The sequence below is a fragment of the Carica papaya genome, chromosome 1 (genome assembly GCF_054855325.1).
Source record: "Carica papaya isolate Zhongbai chromosome 1, ASM5485532v1, whole genome shotgun sequence".
Taxonomy (NCBI): domain Eukaryota; kingdom Viridiplantae; phylum Streptophyta; class Magnoliopsida; order Brassicales; family Caricaceae; genus Carica; species Carica papaya.
In genome coordinates this window covers 30,648,846-30,666,873 of record NC_142309.1, presented here as the reverse complement: position 1 = coordinate 30,666,873, position 18,028 = coordinate 30,648,846, and the positions used below count along the sequence as shown (strand labels likewise).

The window sequence follows — 18,028 nt, the reverse complement described above, 5'->3', positions numbered from 1 at the left end:
ATCTTCATCCAACCCCTGAGAAAGACAACAACCCACGACTCTACAACATACACTACTTACGTATACAACTAAAGGCGAAAAGACAGTCAAAGCGGGGAAGAGGAAATCATACGCAAGAATCCATACATACATACATGCAAACATATATGGTACTATACAAAGAATCAATAATGTACACCCCTCGGCTTCATTCTCCGGACCATCTAACAATTCCCCATGATGAGACGCATCCAGTAATCCTTGTTTTCCGTTTAGTTTTCAGCACGGCTGCAGTTGGTTAAATTGCTAGGGATTACTTTTACCACGCCACTCAACAATGTGTCATTTTGAAGAACGACATCCATACAAGTTCTGATTAAATGAACAACTAATCTCTGCCTCAATTTTGATAATATCCGTTAAATAAACAAATTTTAATTGCGAGTTTCTTTTGTTTTGCATTTAAGAAGTTTACAAAAGTTTATTGGCATCAAAACACCAGGGCTTTTTGGCCGCCAATTCACTGCATAAATTCTCTATGTGAAAATATATTTGATTCAATCAAAAGCATTTGCCACTTCCATATAAGTCGTTTTCCATCATAATTCATAGTTCAGAGGCCATACCAATATAAAAATACTCGTATCCCTTTGAAACTACGAATTCTCAGTCTTAAAGCTTTTCCCGTTCATTGATAAACGGATAATCAGGACAGGCGTAAAGGAGCACCAGATAAAGTTGATGTAAGTTAAAGCACTCCAACTGATACTTTTTCTTGTCTGATTAGTCCAACACTTGGCATGACCAATCAGAGCTTTGCAAATGAACATACCAAAGTAGTTATTGTGTAAAAATATTGAACTTAAAACTTTTCTCCTAAAAATAATTAATGAAAAACATAAAAATTAAATTTAATTAATCATGTTATAAAATAAACAATGAATAATAAGATGATATTTTTACAATTATTCAACTAATAAATATAGTTATATCTCAAAACATTTATTTTCCATTTTTAGTTTACCTTTATCAAAAACTAAAAATTGGTGTGTGTTTATAATTTAACAGCAGCGAAAACACAAACCAAGTACCTAACCAAATAGGCACTCAGCGGAACACACCAAATCTGGAATCAGCAACACCTCCAAACTTGATATTCCTCCAGCCAGAAGCAACTCTACCGAAATTGTACTTCAGGCTAATACAATAGTAAAGACAATAACTACTAGAATAGCTTCACAGAAACGCTTCACCACACACGTCTCCCTATGACGACCAATGGAAAGATCCCACATTTTTACAACACCAACTCCCAGGAAAAAAAAAGAATTCCAAATGTAGAGATTACTTAAGGAAATACAAGTTAATGCATATAACTGAAAGTAGACTCAGCGGTAGATGCTTACGCTAACAACCATCCTTCTCATGAGCTTAGGGAGGATGAGCAGGGTACCAGGCCAACCTGTTTCCTGAACACCAGGGCTAACAACTCAGGTAATTATCCACCTATAATTTTCCTTCCTAACTTTGTCAATATAATTGAAAATCACCTGTGGAATTAACCAATATGGCATAAAACCAGCAGAAGATGTTTTCAAATTTTAATACTCATGAGGATGCCTGAGCAGTGACAAAGCTGAGATCAAAGAAACAAGAGGCTTCTGAGGTCTTTCCAACCAAACCTGCAGAAACACAATGGAATAGAGATAATATCCCACAAGTGGAACTACTATGGCAAAGGTATAAAAAATGATTATGGAACCATCCAATATGTTGCTCAAAGCAAAAGCATCGCACCAGATTGCCGTCTCTTTGACAGCGCCCATAGCAGGTAATGGACAGAGTCTATATTGGACATGCGGACATAGGCTTAAATCATCCCTCGAGCCATAGAAGAAAGATAAACAAAAGAGAAAAAAGAAAATTAAAAAGGGGAAAGAGCAGTGGAAATCACAAATTTAATAGCATTTAAACACTATCCTGAAAACCACCAAAAGAAAAATTTATGCCTTAGGCATCATCCAACAATTCCCATATCATGCAGAGAAAGAATGCATACTAAGGAGTTCTATTTTCTAATTTTCCTGTTTTAGCAAGCACTACTGCCTCCAAAAGACCATAACATCAAGGCCAACTCTTAGTCTTTGTCAGCACATAGAAACTGATTACTAAGCCTTATCCCTACAAGTACATCAAAGAATGTGACATTAGAATGAGGACAAAACCCCATGGGTAACAACAGGAGCACAATTGATTTTGGACTTTATAAAGCACCAGAGAAGGATGAACTTTTCTGCATCAAGTATTCAAATAAAAATATCAGACATAAAAATCATTAAATAAATGTGACATCACAGATAAAAATTCACGTCCACCAATGACGTGCCTCGAGTGTAAGTCAGAACAGAATCCTTACACTTATACAACTGAATATCTGCCAGGTTGAGCTCCACCAGGCAGCGACAGCGCCTGATTGGTAATGTCCTCTAGAACACGTTTTAATTCTGTTTTAGCTCTCTTGACAGATTGTTCTGTAGGGCCCTCAATGAATAGGTATAACTTGCGTTCTCCAGGCCCTGGGACCCGGCCTGGAGGGAAAAACTGCCCTCTGGTAGTAATGGCAGCTCCAGTCCACTCAGATATTGGGCCCAAAGTTTCTTTGTGCGTAACCTTCCATCTAGCATTCTGGGGAAAATCATTAATCTCCAACTCTGCTTCATAGTGTTCAGGCATTGCATCAGCTTGAATCTTTGCAAGGTTATGCTGCAAGTTGATTGCAGCTGCAATTGCCGCAGCCCGAGCAGCCCCATCACCAGCAATAATAGGTAACCCAGTCCCAGGCACAACTGCTGCTGCACCTGGTAATGTCAGGCCAAGCACACCTGGCAGAGAAACAGGTACTCCATTTGGAAGCAACTGATTTGAGGTGATAGGAGTTGCTGTTGAAGGTGTGCCAACTTTTGAGGCGGCAGCAATGGCTGCTATTTGAGCAAGTGCAGTCTGCTGCGAGATATCACCTCCTGCTTTCCGGACTCCATCATCTTCATCTTCTGAATCAGATTTGTCTTCCTCAAAGCCATACTCTTTAGCCTGCGCTTTCTTTGCTGCCCTTCTAACTTCATCTTCCTCCTCATTGAATTTAAAACCACTTCCACCATAGCCAGTTCCATGGGCTTGCTCCAATCCCTGATTCACTTTGGCCATAAAGCTATCAGCAAGAGCTTTCAGATCATCAGGCACAACTTGCTCAGAGAGTTCCAAGGCTTTGACAAGATCAGGAGCATATCTTGCATCATCCTCGGAGATAAATGTAATGGCACATCCTTTTCGTCCTGCTCGACCCGTCCTCCCAACACGATGGACATAGTCTTCATAGTGGTTAGGGACATCAAAGTTTATCACCAGTTCAAGCTCTTTCACATCTAAACCCCTAGCAGCAACACTTGTTGCAGTCATCAGATTGCAGACATTGCTCTTAAAATCAGAAATGGTGGATTCACGATCTGTCTGATCCTTAGCCCCATGAAGTGAGAGACAAGGATAACCATGCTTGATCAAATCCCTAAATAAAGCATCACATTTTTCCTGTGAGTGTACAAAAATCAAAATTTTTCCTTTCTCATACCATTCACCAAGAATTTCCAACAGTCTCAAAAATCTTTCACTTTCAGGCCTTACTTCGACTAACTGGGTTATATCCTTGTTTACAACACTCCGACCACCAACCTGTATTTCAACAGGTTTGTTCAATACCTTGCGAGCCAAAATTTCAACCTGACGAGGGAAAGTTGCAGAAAAAAGCACAGTTTGCCGATCAGGTCGAATATTCTGAACAATTCGAGTTATTTGAGGCTCAAAACCCATGTCAAACATTCTATCAGCTTCATCCATGACCAGATAAGTGACCCTACGTAGATTGGTAATTTTCCCTCCACTTGTGCAGAGTATATCAATCATTCTACCTGGAGTGCAGACAACAATCTCGGTCCCCCGCTTTAGTTCACTAATTTGCTGAGCAACACCAGAGCCTCCGTATACAGGAACACATCTGATACCCATTGCCTTAGCAAACTTCTTTACATCACTATGGATCTGCTGAACAAGCTCTCTAGTAGGCGCCATTATAAGCCCAATCGGGCCGTCTCCAGCTACTACAGGTGGCTGATCCTTGATATGCCTCAACATTGGCAGCACAAAAGCAAGGGTTTTTCCTGATCCAGTTTTTGCAATACCAATGCAGTCTCTACCACTCATAATTATTGGTAATGCCTGAGCTTGGATTGGCATGGGCTTTTCATAGTTGAGCTTCTTTATTGTCTCCAAAATTTTACTAGTAAGTCCAGTTTGGTGCCAAGTTTTAACTGGTTTTGGTACCTCCTTCCCCTGTATCTTTAATTCTAATTGCTTCCTGTATGCAGCAACCTCTTCTGGAGTCATCTTCGAGATCTCCTTCACTTCGATGTAAAAATTTTTCCGGAATGGTTTGTAATCAATTTTTGAGTGATCAACAATGGATAGTTTCTCAGCTTTTGTCTTCTTCACCCTTTTCATGAACTCATCATCATCTTCATCTTGTAAAGGATCATCCTCATTCTCAAGGTCCCCATAATCCGAATCAGAGTCTTCACCAGGAATTATTCTCCCCAGAGATTTATTTGAACCTTTCTTTGGCTGTTCATCATTTTTCCAATTACCCCCCTTATCTTTCTTCTTAGAGTCCAAATTATTATCATTTACAATTGGAGGAGCCACAGAATTGCTCAGCTTCTCAACTTCAGGTAACACCATAGAATTCATGAAAGCATCGAGTGGATCAATTTCCTCTTCTCCAGTGCCTCCATCATTCCCATTCTGAGAAGATGCTATCGTTGTTGCATTTTCAGAGTCCAACATCATCGAATCTCCAATTTCTCCATTACTAACCTTGGCATCTTGATCGACATCCAAGTCTGTTTCTGATTTCCCTACAGGAGGTACTTCTTCATCATCAGATTCTCCTTCAAGGGTCCATGCCTTCCCAGCTTTCGGTTCATCCGCATTTTCTTCCCCACGCTTTTCTCTCTCAGATTCTTCCTTCTTTCTCTTTAACTCTTGCCATTCCTGAACTCTTCTTCTCCGCTTCTCCATTTCCTCATCTAACTTCCGCTGTTCATCCTCTAATTCCTCTTCTCGTGTCTTCTTGTCCCTCTTATCAGCATCATTCTCGACATTCTTTCTCCTTGGACTCTCTTCACTGTCATCCCTGTGCCTGTTTGACCTACTAACACTCTGTTCTCTATCTCGCTCTCTCTCCTTGTAATCATCATCATCTCTTTTACGCCTCTTCCTGTCGCGATCCCTGACATCATCGTCAGCACCATCACTATCAACATCCCGTCGCTTCTCCCTTTCACGTGTTCTCCTCTCCCTTTCTTTTTCCTTTTCCCTATCTCTTTCACACTCCCTCCTCTCCCTCTCTCTTTCTCTGTCGTCTCTGTCTCGTTCCCTCCTCTCCCTTTCTCTCTCTCTCTCCCTCTCCCGTTCTTCCCTGCCCCGTTCCCTTCTCTCCCGTTCCTTATCCCTAGTTCTCTCCCTTTCTCTATCTCTATCTTCTCTATCCCTATCTCTATCTCTCTTCTTGTCCCTTGTCCTGTCTCTATCATCATCCCGACCCCTCCTGTCCTTGTCCCTGTACTTGTCCCTCTCCTTATCCTTCTCTCTGTCATACTTCTCATCAGAGTCCGTACTCTTCTCTCTCTCAGAGCGCCGACTTTCACGATCCCTCTTATCCCTATCCCGATGCCTCTCTCCATTTCTCTCCTTTTCACGCTCCCTATCACGATCACGATGACTCCTCTTTGAATCCTCCTCCTTCTTATCTGACTCTTCCTTACGATGTTTAGGCTTCAAATCTTCCATTTGTTGCGGCAGTAAATCAACAGATACGCGAACTAATAAAGTATCGAATTAGCAACTTGCAGGCAAAGTTTGATTCAGTTTCTCCCGCCCCAAATTTCTTCACGAAAAATAATGCAAAACTCTCTCTGTTCTCGATTCCCCTAAAATCTTAAGCGATCTAGTAATAATTTAACCAATCAGGAGCCGGAAAGTAAAAGTAAATGAGACTGAAGAAGAAAATATTGCACCAGAAAACCAAATAGAATGAGCAAATACCTCAAACGGAAGAATTGCAGGGAAAATAACCGCTGAATATGAAATCCGAGGAAGCCTCTTGACGAAACCCTAACTTCGGTTAATCCCTTTCAGTTTCTTGAGCCGTTTGATTGGCTTTAAAACCTTTACCATCGTTGAAAAGGACGGGAGTCTATTGCAATATCGAGTATTAGATCACCAGAAATAAGAAAAAGGACCACTGACAAGAATAGTGTAGTTATAATTTTTTTGTTATAATATATTTAATATGTAAATTATGCAATTATTTTTAAATTATAATATTTTTAATAAATTTTTTTTATAAAAATAATAAAGTTTATATATATATATAAATTTTTTTATAAAAATAATACTGTTCTTCAGAAATAAAAAATAAAAATAAATTATTATCATTATAAGTTTTTTTTATTTATTAATTTATATCGTTATCATCTGTATTATTTAAATAAAATAAATTACTTAATTTTTTAAGTCTTGTAATATTTTTTAAGTTTTTACATAATGTTAGTATTTAATTATTATAATTTCAAATTTTATTAAAAATAAACTATGATAGAATATAAATAATTTTTGTTGAAGTTTTTACTATTTAAAAAATATTATAAATTAAAATAAATTTACAAGTTTAAGGTAAAATTATAACAAAAAAAAATTAAAACCTAATTATATCTAATGAATACTTGAGAGACTAAATAGCAATTTTATCATAATGTTTTAAATAAAGTAATTAATAATATGAAATATTTATATAATGATTCTATTTCTATGAAATATTTGATGAGTGATAGAAAGATAATATATAATTTATTTATTTTTAAAAAAAAAAAAGATTGTTTCGTGCTATAATACTAATTACAGTTTTATTTTATAAATAATAGTTATTTATTTGACTGAGAAACAAGAGGAGTTATACTTTCAGTTAACTTCTTAAATAGTTATTTTTCATTACAATCAACCTTTTAACCAATATTTTATTTTTTTAAATCATACAATAATCTTCAGAATTAATTTGTATTCGGATAAAACAACATCGTTTTAATTAAAATAAAATTAATGAGTTAAAAAATAAGTTCAGTAAGTTTTAATAGTCGTTTATTCCACTCTGCGTGCAGCATAACCTCCCTGGGTTTTGCTCTCTTTTTAATTTGGGTATTTGTTACTTCTCTTTATTTATCTTAAAAATAATAAATACTTTTTATTTCTCATATTTTTAATTTATCTCTAAATATCTAAAATAGCTTCCCAACAAAAAAAAACAAACAAACAAATAAAAAGAAAAAGAAAAAGAACACTCCTCCCTCCAATCTGCAGAGCCAGCAGTGGCCCTGCCTCTCCATGGTATTCCACCTGTACCTGCCATGAAAGGTATCTCCTTTCTATGTTTTCTGCTTATTAATTCCTCTCTATCTCATTTCTATTTTCCCACCGCTTCCGTTGCTCTCATTGTCATTTCCCAACCCTAATTCCTAGTGCGACGCCGTTTGGCCTTTACTTTCGTTCGAAACTTCTGCTCGTTGTGTCTCCGCCCCAGGCAAGCTTCTTGCACATTTTCCCTTTTCTGAAACTTTTTTTTTTCCCTACATTTTCTTGTACTTGAGGCTCTTTAACTATGTATGCGGTTCATGGATTTTGTACCTGTTTTTTTGTTGGTTCCTTTTTCCCCCCTGGATTTTTTTTCTCTCTCTCGGGTTCATTTTAAGCAGGAAAATTGGAAACTAAGACCTCAGTTTTGTTCTTTCTGAAATGGAAACTAAGGCGGTCGCTGAAAAACCAGTATACCTTCCGTGTTTTCTCAGTTATCTTTTTTTTTTTCGTCCTTGTTTCAAAAATAGGTGGAGGAAAGGTTAGGGTTTGATTTTCCCCAGCACTCTGTGATTTCTGGGAAGAACTATCATTCGGATAGGGGTATAAACTAATTGCAAAAGCAGCTCAGCCAAGTTTTCCCCTCGCTTTGCTTTTGCTAGGTTGTGGCAGTCCACATATATTACTACGAATCCTAATTCCTGTGTTTATTTTTCTCTTTACGACTTATTATGGACAACCACCTATACTGTTCTGAACCTACCATATCCGTTTTAGAATGATGCTAACTATTATATTACATTTTCACTGTGCAATCAGTACAAACAAGATGGGGGATACTAAAATGCCCGGGCCAGAGCTGCCTGATGGTTCAGAAATAGAACTTGTCGATGCTAGCATTCAAGAGCAAGAGTCTTCTGCTCTGCCAAATGATAAGACCCTTACGTTGCCTAGTGATGTACATATAACCGACAGTCAAGATTTGCCTGATGCATCTGTTGATAAAGTCCCTGCTGATGCAAACACCATTGCTGCTGGACCTGAGGAGCCACAGGCAGATAACAGGAATGGTGATGTTACCCTTACTGAAAATGAGCCAGAAACTGCCATTTCCATTCCTAAAGAGGAACCTTCAAATCCTATTTCGAAAGGGGACGCTTCAACTACTAGTCCTAAAGAGGAGCCGTTGGCTTTGACTCCTAAACTTGGAGGCGGAAGTGTAGGAAAGTCCAATAATTGGCTGTTGAGTGATTCTGAGGTATTTAAGTAAAACTTGCACAAATAGCATATAATGAATGGAAATGAGACCTGTACAGTTAATCAAGGGTTCTATTTGACCACTTATTTCTTGTTTGAGTTACAGATGGGAGAGGCTGATGAAGCGGGGACACCAGAGGAACGACTAGCATTCATGAGGGAGCTGGAAAACTTCTATAAGGAGAATGCACTGGAATTTAAAGCTCCTAAGTTCTATGGGGAGCCACTAAATTGCCTTAAGTAAAGCACCAAAGACTATTGCTTTAAGTTTGGAATTCTGTGTTTGTGATTTTTACTGTGTCCTGATTTCTGCATGTTCTACTGTCGGATGTAGGTTATGGAGAGCTGTCATTTCATTGGGTGGCTATGATGTGGTATGTATGCATATCCTTCTACTAATCTTCATGTCCATTACAATTTTTAACAGTTTTTTATTATTGCTAGAGACCAATCTGTGTATAACATTAACAAGAAAACGATAAAATATGATCCAGACTTTATCCATGGCATCATGATTTGATGATATTATTTTCTCAAAAGAGGTTTAGCGGATTGGATGCATTTGTTTCTTGTATTAGTAAATTAGGTTACACCCTATAGATAGGTGATAGCAGTTTGGGGGCAAGGAACTAACTTAATGGAATACTCTAACTGGATTGTGATAGTATCTTTTTTTAAAAAAATTTTATGCGGGGAATGAGTGCCAGTTCTAGTTGAGGCTATGCATAAGAAATCATTGTGGAGCTGGGGCTATATATGCATTTAAAAGGCCTGGAAAGGTGGTTCCACTTGCTGGTGCATCATTTCATCTGAAATCAGGATTATGGCTTGAGGGGTGTCATTGGTTCTGGAATCTGGTCTGGCCAGAAATGTATCACTGGGCATGAATAATTTGAATTGGTTCTGATATTACATTGATTGGCTAAGATAAGCCTGACCTGATTTCGTCTCCATGGAACGTGTTTAAATAAGTTGCACCTAGGCCATTGTCTTTTTACTAAATTTAGCTCCTTCAGATTGTAACATCAGACTATCTCTTAATATGATTATGTGGAGGAAATGATAAGTAATTAAAAATTAAGATTAGTGCTTTCTGATCAGTAATTGGAATGAAAAATTACCTTCTACTGAGAGTAAATTACTCACAAAAGAAAGAAGCTTTTAATGTTTAGTAAATGTAGGACCTTTTCAATCAATTTTTTTTTTATAGAAAAAGAAGTATTTCTTTAGAGAAAAGTAAAACTACAATAGAGGACTGGTTTTCTTCCCAAAAGGAGAAAGACAGGTCAGTAAAGTGGACTCAGTAGAGAAGAACTGCCAAATATCTGTGTAAAATAGGCAAACAAACATACTAATATGCACCTTACCCTACAGAGACACCAAGAATGTTATCCTACCAGGAAGCAAAGAAGGTGAAAAATGATCCTTAAAAGGGTCCTTCTTAAACTTGAGTAGTCACCAATTCCAGAATTATCCTTTGTATTCAGAATTATTAACTAGGCTAAAAGGGTCCTTCTCAAACTTGAGCAGTCACCAGTTCCAGGCAATGCACTTTGTTTTCTATTTATTCATTTACAGTTTGAAGAAAATGTGCTCATATTTTCCCAAATCAAATACTATAAAGGCCAGGTGCAATACCATTTAAAGTTAATTAAATGTGTTCCTATTTTTACATATTCTAAACCTGATTTCAAATTTGAACTGGAAGCTTAGTTGTATCTGCAAATCTGCTGTTCTCAAAAGTATGATTTGCTATTTGTATATCTGCAGGTGACTTCATCCAAGTTGTGGCGGCAAGTTGGAGAGTCTTTCCATCCTCCAAAGTATGGATGATCATTCATTGGGAATTGAATCGATTTTATGTCTTAGGCTTGTGATCTTTGCTGTTTATATTTTACTTTATTCTGTCTCTCATTTTTTTCTTCTCCTTTTCCTTCCTGGTGGCCTAAGGTGTGGGAGGGAAGCGGGGTTGTAATTTTAAGCAATCAAATAATTCTTTTTTCCCCCTTTTATTTTAACATCCTTCTGTTTTAAGCTATAATAGTCACTAAAAGTCATCCCGAGTGTTAGCTGAATGCAATATGCTCTTCAATGCATATTCTGTTGGTTGAACTCTTTTCGTTTCTTTCTCTGTATCACAGGACATGCACTACTGTCTCCTGGACATTTCGCATTTTCTATGAGAAGGTAATATTTCTTGACCATAATTGTGGAAAAGAAGGGTAAAAATTGATTAATTTCTTCTCTTGGTCATCCTTGACTTTGTAAGATAGATGAGGATGATGATTATGGTGATCTTAGCTATTTTCTTCGAGCATAGGTGGCTAAACCTACACTCTTTCTCTTCTGTTATTCTCTTTTTATCATTCATTATAAGTTTGCTCTCACTTCTTGAGGACATTAGGGAGTGGTGGAAGAAAGGCTGGTTGTTGGGTAGGAAAGATTCAAGTTCATGCAGAAACTTCAATTCATTGAGGATTAGCTGAAAGACTGGAATAAGGGGGTTTCTGATGATGCGAGAGTAAAGGAAAATGAGATTCTTGATTATTTATCTCTTCTTGACATAATTGCTTCCTTTACTGTTCCTAATGAGGATGAAATACTGAAATTGCCTTCCTTGAAAAATAACAAATTAGTTGGAGGCAGGATTAAAAATTTAATGGGTCAAGCTAGTGGATTTGCAAATTCTGGTCTTCTCTCTTGGGCGGTTAATGTTAGGAAGAGGAAAATTGTATCAAGGAGTTGGAGCTTGAGGATGGAAAACTTGAGACTTGAGAGAGATCAGAGGTTATCGGGTGTGAGATCAATGATTTTTTTAAGAGTCTTTATGTGGATGAGTTTGACGCTTGCCTGCTTATTGAGGGTCTTAATGAGCACTCTAGTGATGGGGAGAAAGCCTATTGATTAGAAAGGCCTTTTCAAGAGAAGATACAAGAACTTTTGATTTGGATTAGGCTCCCAGGTCTGATGATCTAACTGTGGATTTTGTATGGAATTGTTTGGATATTACTAAGGGGGACTTTGCTCAAGGTGTTTGAGGAGTTTCATTTGAATGGTAAAATTAATTTTTTTTTTTCAAAAAAAATTTATAAATAAGAAAGAATTGTAAACTTACTATTAACGTGAATTCTACTTTTATCATTTTTAGGTTACACTCTATTATTTTGATCACTAGTGTTTATAAGATAGTTGCAAGTGCTTTCTTTGAGATTAACATGTTAAATGTTATTTTTTCAAGCCATCAACGTGCTTTCATGGTGGATAGGCAAATTCTAGATTGCTTCCTTATTGCTAGTGAATTTGTGAAGGGTGTTAAGAGATTCAGGAACAAGGATTTGTTTTTATACTCGATTTTGAGAAGGTGTTTGACAGTGTTTATTGGAGTTTTTTGGGACAAGGTTTTGTTGAGGAAAGGTTTTGGCTTTAAGTGGAGGAGATGAATTTTAGGTTGCCTTTCTTCAGTATCATTTGCAGTTTTGGTCAATGGGAAGCCTAGATCTTGGTTTTGTTTGTAGGGAAGGTTGAGACCAGAGGATCCTCTTCTTGTTTATTTTCACGTTAGTTGTGGATGTCTAAAGTTAGGGATTCAGAGAGTTGCACAGTGGGGCTTGTGTATGGGGCATGAGAGGATAGAGATTTCCCATCTCTAGTTTGTCAATGATACTATTCTTTTTCTCACCCCTGGCTCTGGTAAGTCTTTGAATGCATTACCTATCCTACAACTGTTGGATTGTGTTTCATGTTTATTCATTGACCTTAATTAGTATTGTTTAGTTATTGCTGGTATGGAGGACAATTTTGTTACAGCTATTGGCAAGTCAGCAGGGTATGATCTCTTAGCTTGGCCTATTATCTATCGGTGGTCCATCTTGGGGTTAATCCTCATATCCCACTTTTTGGAATCCTGTGTTTTGTAAATTTCTAACTGTCTTGAGTGTTGGAAAGATGCTTTTTCTCCCTTCGTGGGCATGTCACTCTTATTTAAGTGCATCTTTCTAGCATTCCTATGTAGTATCTCTCTTTAAGTTTTCTGGGAGTGTGGCTAAGAATATGAAAAGAGTGACGGGGAATTTTCTTTTCTTGATGCAAGAGAGACTTTAAAGATTGCTTAGTATTGTCCAAAGAAGGATAGGGTTATGGGCAAACCTTGTGCAAAAACCTGTTTTTTTTTTGGCTAAATAATTATGTCTTTTTTGGAACCTAACTTTGTGGCAGCATAAGGTGATTAAGGGTAAGTTTGGGCTTACCAAAATGGTTTTGGATTCAAAAAACAGATCACAGAAGCCCTTGGTATGCTAGTTTTCAATTGTATGGCTCTTTTGTTCCGTTGATCAAATTGATAATGGGCTTGGAAGGACTTTTGGATAGATCAACTTGGGGAATAGCTTTGGATTGTGTTTTGGTGGGAGGGCAGAGGGAAGCATTATTTGCTGGTTTATGGGTGTTGTGGCTACAGAAAAGCAAGGATTTTTAAGTATCATTCTTTCCATACTTATTTCTCTAGGATAGAGTAACTTTTTGGCACCACTTTGGGCTAATGAACTTCGCCTCTATTAGGATATTTCTTTATCTACTTGCATGGAGAATAGCGGGCTGTTTTATATTGGATTTTGTTGCCCAGATCTTTCTCCTTTTTTGCTGCTCCATTTTGGGAGGACACCTGGTCCTCGACTATTTTATTTCTCTATCCCTCTCTAATGGTAAAATATTCTTTCACGTACAGAAGAAATTGTCTCTTTTTTCCTTTTCTCTTACCTTCTTAAGTACAGGCACTTTTGGAATATGAAAAGCATAAGAGACAAAATGGCGAGCTTCATCTTCCTGGTTCATCCCTTCCTCAGCCTTCCATTGTTGAAAAGGAGGTATAGCTTTATTATTTTTTCAAGATGTCTTTTAATTCTGTGGCTATGACTGGCATTTGCTTAATGTTTTGGTCCCCATGTTGGATGGTATATGATGTAGGTAAAGTATAGGGCTGGGGCTTGTGTGCTCTGTTTATTCTGGAGTTCATAGCAAAAATTAGTTGCTTGACATGGTGAGTTAGATTTAGAATGGAAATAAATGCGGTCACATCTACAATTAGCAGGTTCGTGTAATGATTTTTTCCAGCATGAACAGGAAACATATGTTTTGGTGTAAATTAAAAATCCATAATAATGTTGAACAGTGAACTAGAGGAATAAAGAGGGAAAATACTCTCAAGACCAGATAATCATTTCTTAATTTTTTTCCCCCCTATGAGTAGAAAGAAGAATGCATTTCATTGTTTTGCAAAATTTTATTGAGTTATTTCCAGGGGAAAAAAGATAATTCTTTCTTGATAGGTGTTCTGGGAATCTCAAGCACTGTTTCTGGAGTTGGCAGTTAGTTAAAGTAAACCTTTATGTTTTATCTGGGTGTTTGGTTCTCAAGATGTATTAAGGGAAGAAATAACATTTCACCTGAGCTGATGCAGTATGCTCAAATTTCTCAACTTGGAATTTCTGTCTTTAAGTTTCTGAAATATGAGATTGTCTGCAGATGGAAGGGTCCTTATTCAGAATTATTGACTATTAGTAGTATTTATATCTTGGGAGTCTTTGCATGCATTAATAATCCCTGACATGAAGGAAAATGTCAAGGAGCTAACAAGATCTCACTGATTATTTCATTTTAAACTTGAATCTAGTACCCATTATGAAAGTGAAGAACCTTGTATTCTTGGGTTCCTTTATTGAAACACATCTAAAACTTCTACTGCAGTAAAGTTTTTTTCTTGTAAAACTGAACAAATTATCTTTGAATGTAGATTTCGCTTCCTCTCTTGCTTCTATTTCATTGAAAAGGGTGCTGTCTCTAACCATTTTATTATGGAACTGAAAAAGGGCAAAAACTACAGGAAGGAAGCTTTCCTATGTGGTGTATATGTTTGACCAAATTTTTGCTGTTGCAGATTTGTGTCTGTTGTTTAGTGATATCGATTTCATGTTTTAAGTTTTCTGGTTCTTTTGATAGTCCAATGGAGATGACAGTCGTTGCAATTATGTTGCAATTGCTTTTCTTCTGAGACTAACTATATTCATTGATTTTCTTGAAGGCATATGAATTCACTATTAGTAAGTAGGCATCCAATATGCATATTATGAATTTGTATGTGCAGCCTTTCCTAATTTTTTTTGCTGAGTCTTTGTGCATATTGCTGCATGTATGCAAACACCCATCATCTCAAGGGGACAGACATACCTATAGAAAGATATAAAGCTTTCTAGTAAACAAAAACTTATATTTTAGATATACTTCTTGTCCGGAGCGCTTTTTTTTTTTTTTTAATATTCTCCTTCTATCTCTTTCTCTAAATTCATGAGTTGTCCCTTTAGGTAAGCAGCCACCAAGGTTCAGGGTCAGGTAGGGCACGAAGAGATGCCGCAGCTCGTGCTATGCAGGGTTGGCATGCTCAACGTCTTCTTGGATATGGTGAGGTTACCGAGCCTATTATTAAGGTCTGTGTAAACTCCATACCTTGTTATCATGGTTTCTGTGCATGTAGCATATTTTTACATGATAATTAAAATAATAAAATTATGATTTGTATTTTAACTTGTTTAGGACAGGAGCTTAAATTCAACATCAAGGCGTGAGAAACATCTCAAAAGCATTGGTATGTCATTAAGATCCTGCCTGCCAACAGATATTAATGCCAGCAGCTCATTTTGTGCTTCATTTTGTTGAGCCAGGCTTACAAAAACAGAAGACAGCTACGAACTTCGAGCATCACGAGAAACATGGAAATAGCGAAGCAGATAAGCAGTTAAGATTTCTGTCGCAATTATTTGTGCTTTAACTCTTTCTTTTGTTGCTTTCTACTTTTCCTTCTTCATATACAATGACTAATGCTTACAATGGGAAAGCTGTGATTATTTCCGTGGTACGTTCTCCTGAATGTTGGCCAAGACTGTGGTCCTTTGCATTAGTCATCGCATCGTTTCCTGGACATGTTTATATCTTTGCATGCTTGTTGGAGAAAAACCTTGAGAGGGCAAGTTCAACCTTCAGAAGGAAAATATTTTGTGGGGAGAGTTCAACTGCCGTCCAAACACCTAGTATTCATAAAAAAAGCAAAAAGATATTTTATTAGCAAAAACAATAATAGTAATAAAGAAAGGAAGAAAAATACTGATGCTTTTCACCCAGCTGATTCTTCTGATCCATTATCCTGCAAGGAATGTTAGTATTTTATATGCAGATGTCAACCAACATGACCTTCATTGGTAGACGGGGAGAAGGAAAGGCAAAAGAACCGACAAGAATGAAGGAGCAAATTTGATAAATGCTGGAGAAAACTAGACTGCAGTTGATATATGAAAATATTTTTTCAAGTTCTTATTTTGTATATTTTGGTGAAGAAATATGTACATTAGTTGAAAATGAAAATAGTTATTAAAAATGAAATAACAATATGGCATGACTTTGAAGATAACCAAAAAACTGTTTAAAGTTTTTTTTTCTAGAAAGTTGTTTTTCTCTGAACTTAGTATGAGATTTACATATATGTATATATACATGCATATTTGTGCTTGCTTACGTATCTATAAAAGCATGTGCACACATATGTACATATATATGCTGGAATTGTATTCATGCTCACATACATAGTACATATAAATGTGTTATATGCATATAACTGAACATATGTACATGCATACTCACAGAGAAAAACACGTGTAAAATCTGTGTAGAAAAATGAGAACTAAGAAGTATTTTCATATCCCGAATATAGCCCTATGTTCTAGATTGTTTTCTTCTTTCTTAAAAAAAAATCAAAACAAGAGTTTCATGGTTTTTGCTCGATAGGGTGATCACAGAAATTGTTGATGTTGGCCCCCCTGCTGACTGGGTGAAGATAAACGTGCGTGAAAGTGTAAGTGTGTGTTTATTTTTTCCTCGTTGTCCTCACAATCAATTCTCCCACCTTGGCACACCTCTGGAGAAATTGCTCATTGTTACAATGTCAAGTTCTAATCAGCTGCACATTCCTGAATGTACAGAAAGATTGTTTCGAGGTGTATGCATTGGTCCCTGGGCTTCTGCGTGAAGAGGTAAGTCAATCAACGTTCATTAGGATATATATACAGGCATGTTAAATCATTCTTCTTTCCAAGATGATTAGCTTACTATTCTGGAGAGAAAGAGAGATACTTCTCAAAAAAGATTATCTTTTAGTTTAAGTGGTGGGTGGTATTATTCACTCATCTTATGGTGTGTACAGAGTTGAAAATGAATTTTATGCCCTAATGGGTATTTTGGATGGCAGTTGTGTTTTATTTCAGTATTGCTGCTTAGCTTATTGTGCTAACCTTTTCTTCCGCTACTCCATTTCAGGTGCGAGTTCAATCTGACCCAGCTGGACGATTGGTTATAACAGGTCAACCAGAGCAGATTGACAATCCTTGGGGCATTACACCCTTTAAGAAGGTATTTTCTCCAATTTGTTAACACAATTGAATGAGACCCTCATTCTACTTTACCTGAGGATTATGGGTATGAAGATATCTAGCTACTGTTAATGGAACCTAAAAGCAAACCTATTCGTTCTCACACTACTTAACACTATCCTATGTTCGTGATACCATTACAATTTAGCTATTGGTAGCATAAAGTATTCAAGCTATTTACAAAAGCTAGAAATTTGGAAAAAATAAAACTTCTGTATTGCCTTACTAGAGCTGTGCTTTTCAGGTTGTCAACTTACCTGCAAGAATTGATCCGCTTCAGACATCTGCTGTTGTTAGCCTGCATGGCCGACTATATGTACGAGTTCCCTTTGAGCAAGGATCGCTCTGAACTTTTCCTTAGCGTCATGAGTCAGGTCAATCAATTTTCCTGTATAGGGATCAATTAAAATTCTTAGGAAAGATCAAGGCATGTAGGTCTGTAGGAATTTCTTTGAAAAAATGTAGGCCCTTTGGAACTAAACACAGTCCTTTTGATCAGTCATTTGCCCCCAACTAGCATTCATCTTTTTTGCGATTGTTAAATGAATTCAAATGACTAACCATATCAAGGCAGATAATTTCCATTGCACCTCAGAAAGAGTTTTGGAATCCATAAATTATGGATGCCCGATGATTTAAACTTGATTTTAAGAACGGAGTCTTATCCTTTCTCTGGTTTAGGGGGTGTTATTGAGTTGTGGTTGTAGCAAACTTTTGGGTAGCCAGGGAGATAAGGCTCTCTTACTGGGTTGGGTTTTACATAGGTTTAGATGTTCGCGTCCATAACCTAAATGGGGAGATGATGATTAATGAATTGTGTGTTGCATGTGATGCTCGCTAAATACATACGCCATTGGGCACACTGT

The 18,028-nt window shown here is 37.0% G+C and overlaps 2 protein-coding genes across 8 annotated transcripts; one reads left to right on the top strand and one right to left on the bottom strand.

The window, feature by feature from the left end:
• Nucleotides 1-1,106: 1,106 nt before the first annotated feature.
• LOC110821566 (P-loop containing nucleoside triphosphate hydrolases superfamily protein) lies at nt 1,107-6,327 on the bottom strand. 5 transcript variants are annotated; one of them, XM_088210536.1, is made up of 5 exons: nt 6,133-6,327; nt 2,396-6,034; nt 1,777-2,272; nt 1,530-1,661; nt 1,107-1,448 (listed from the first exon to the last, which is right to left on the bottom strand). In XM_088210536.1, the coding sequence occupies exon 2, from the start codon at nt 5,875-5,877 to the stop codon at nt 2,398-2,400; it is 3,480 nt and encodes a 1,159-aa protein (XP_088066662.1). In that variant the 5' UTR covers nt 5,878-6,034; nt 6,133-6,327; the 3' UTR covers nt 1,107-1,448; nt 1,530-1,661; nt 1,777-2,272; nt 2,396-2,397. The 5 variants fall into 5 exon arrangements, with proteins under 5 accessions (XP_088066662.1, XP_088066661.1, XP_088066665.1 ...); XM_088210535.1 differs by having other exon boundaries at nt 1,777-6,034; XM_088210539.1 differs by having other exon boundaries at nt 1,107-1,441; nt 1,777-6,034.
• A 1,015-nt stretch (nt 6,328-7,342) lies between these two features.
• Nucleotides 7,343-17,751, top strand: LOC110818256 (ARID/BRIGHT DNA-binding domain-containing protein). Of its 3 annotated transcripts, XM_022047050.2 has the most exons (15): nt 7,392-7,497; nt 7,603-7,663; nt 8,254-8,692; nt 8,798-8,931; nt 9,026-9,065; nt 10,462-10,514; nt 10,833-10,878; nt 13,461-13,553; nt 15,048-15,170; nt 15,277-15,328; nt 15,405-15,477; nt 16,522-16,588; nt 16,716-16,766; nt 17,050-17,142; nt 17,407-17,751. In XM_022047050.2, exons 1-15 carry the CDS (start codon nt 7,491-7,493, stop codon nt 17,509-17,511), a joined length of 1,437 nt encoding a protein of 478 aa, XP_021902742.2. In that variant the 5' UTR covers nt 7,392-7,490; the 3' UTR covers nt 17,512-17,751. The 3 variants fall into 3 exon arrangements, with proteins under 3 accessions (XP_021902743.2, XP_021902742.2, XP_021902744.2); XM_022047051.2 differs by lacking the exon at nt 7,603-7,663 and having other exon boundaries at nt 7,343-7,497; XM_022047052.2 differs by lacking the exons at nt 7,392-7,497; nt 7,603-7,663 and adding an exon at nt 7,965-8,096.
• The last annotated feature ends 277 nt before the right edge of the window (nt 17,752-18,028 follow it).

Excerpts from the sequence above, each read along its gene's own strand:
- LOC110821566 (XM_088210535.1), bottom strand. The coding sequence starts at position 5,877 with ATGGAAGATTTGAAGCCTAAACATCGTAAGGAAGAGTCAGATAAGAAG.
- LOC110818256 (XM_022047050.2), top strand. Across the intron at positions 16,589-16,715 it reads AGATAAACGTGCGTGAAAGT|AAAGATTGTTTCGAGGTGTA; the intron begins GTAAGTGTGTGT and ends CTGAATGTACAG. Across the intron at positions 16,767-17,049 it reads CTGGGCTTCTGCGTGAAGAG|GTGCGAGTTCAATCTGACCC; the intron begins GTAAGTCAATCA and ends ACTCCATTTCAG.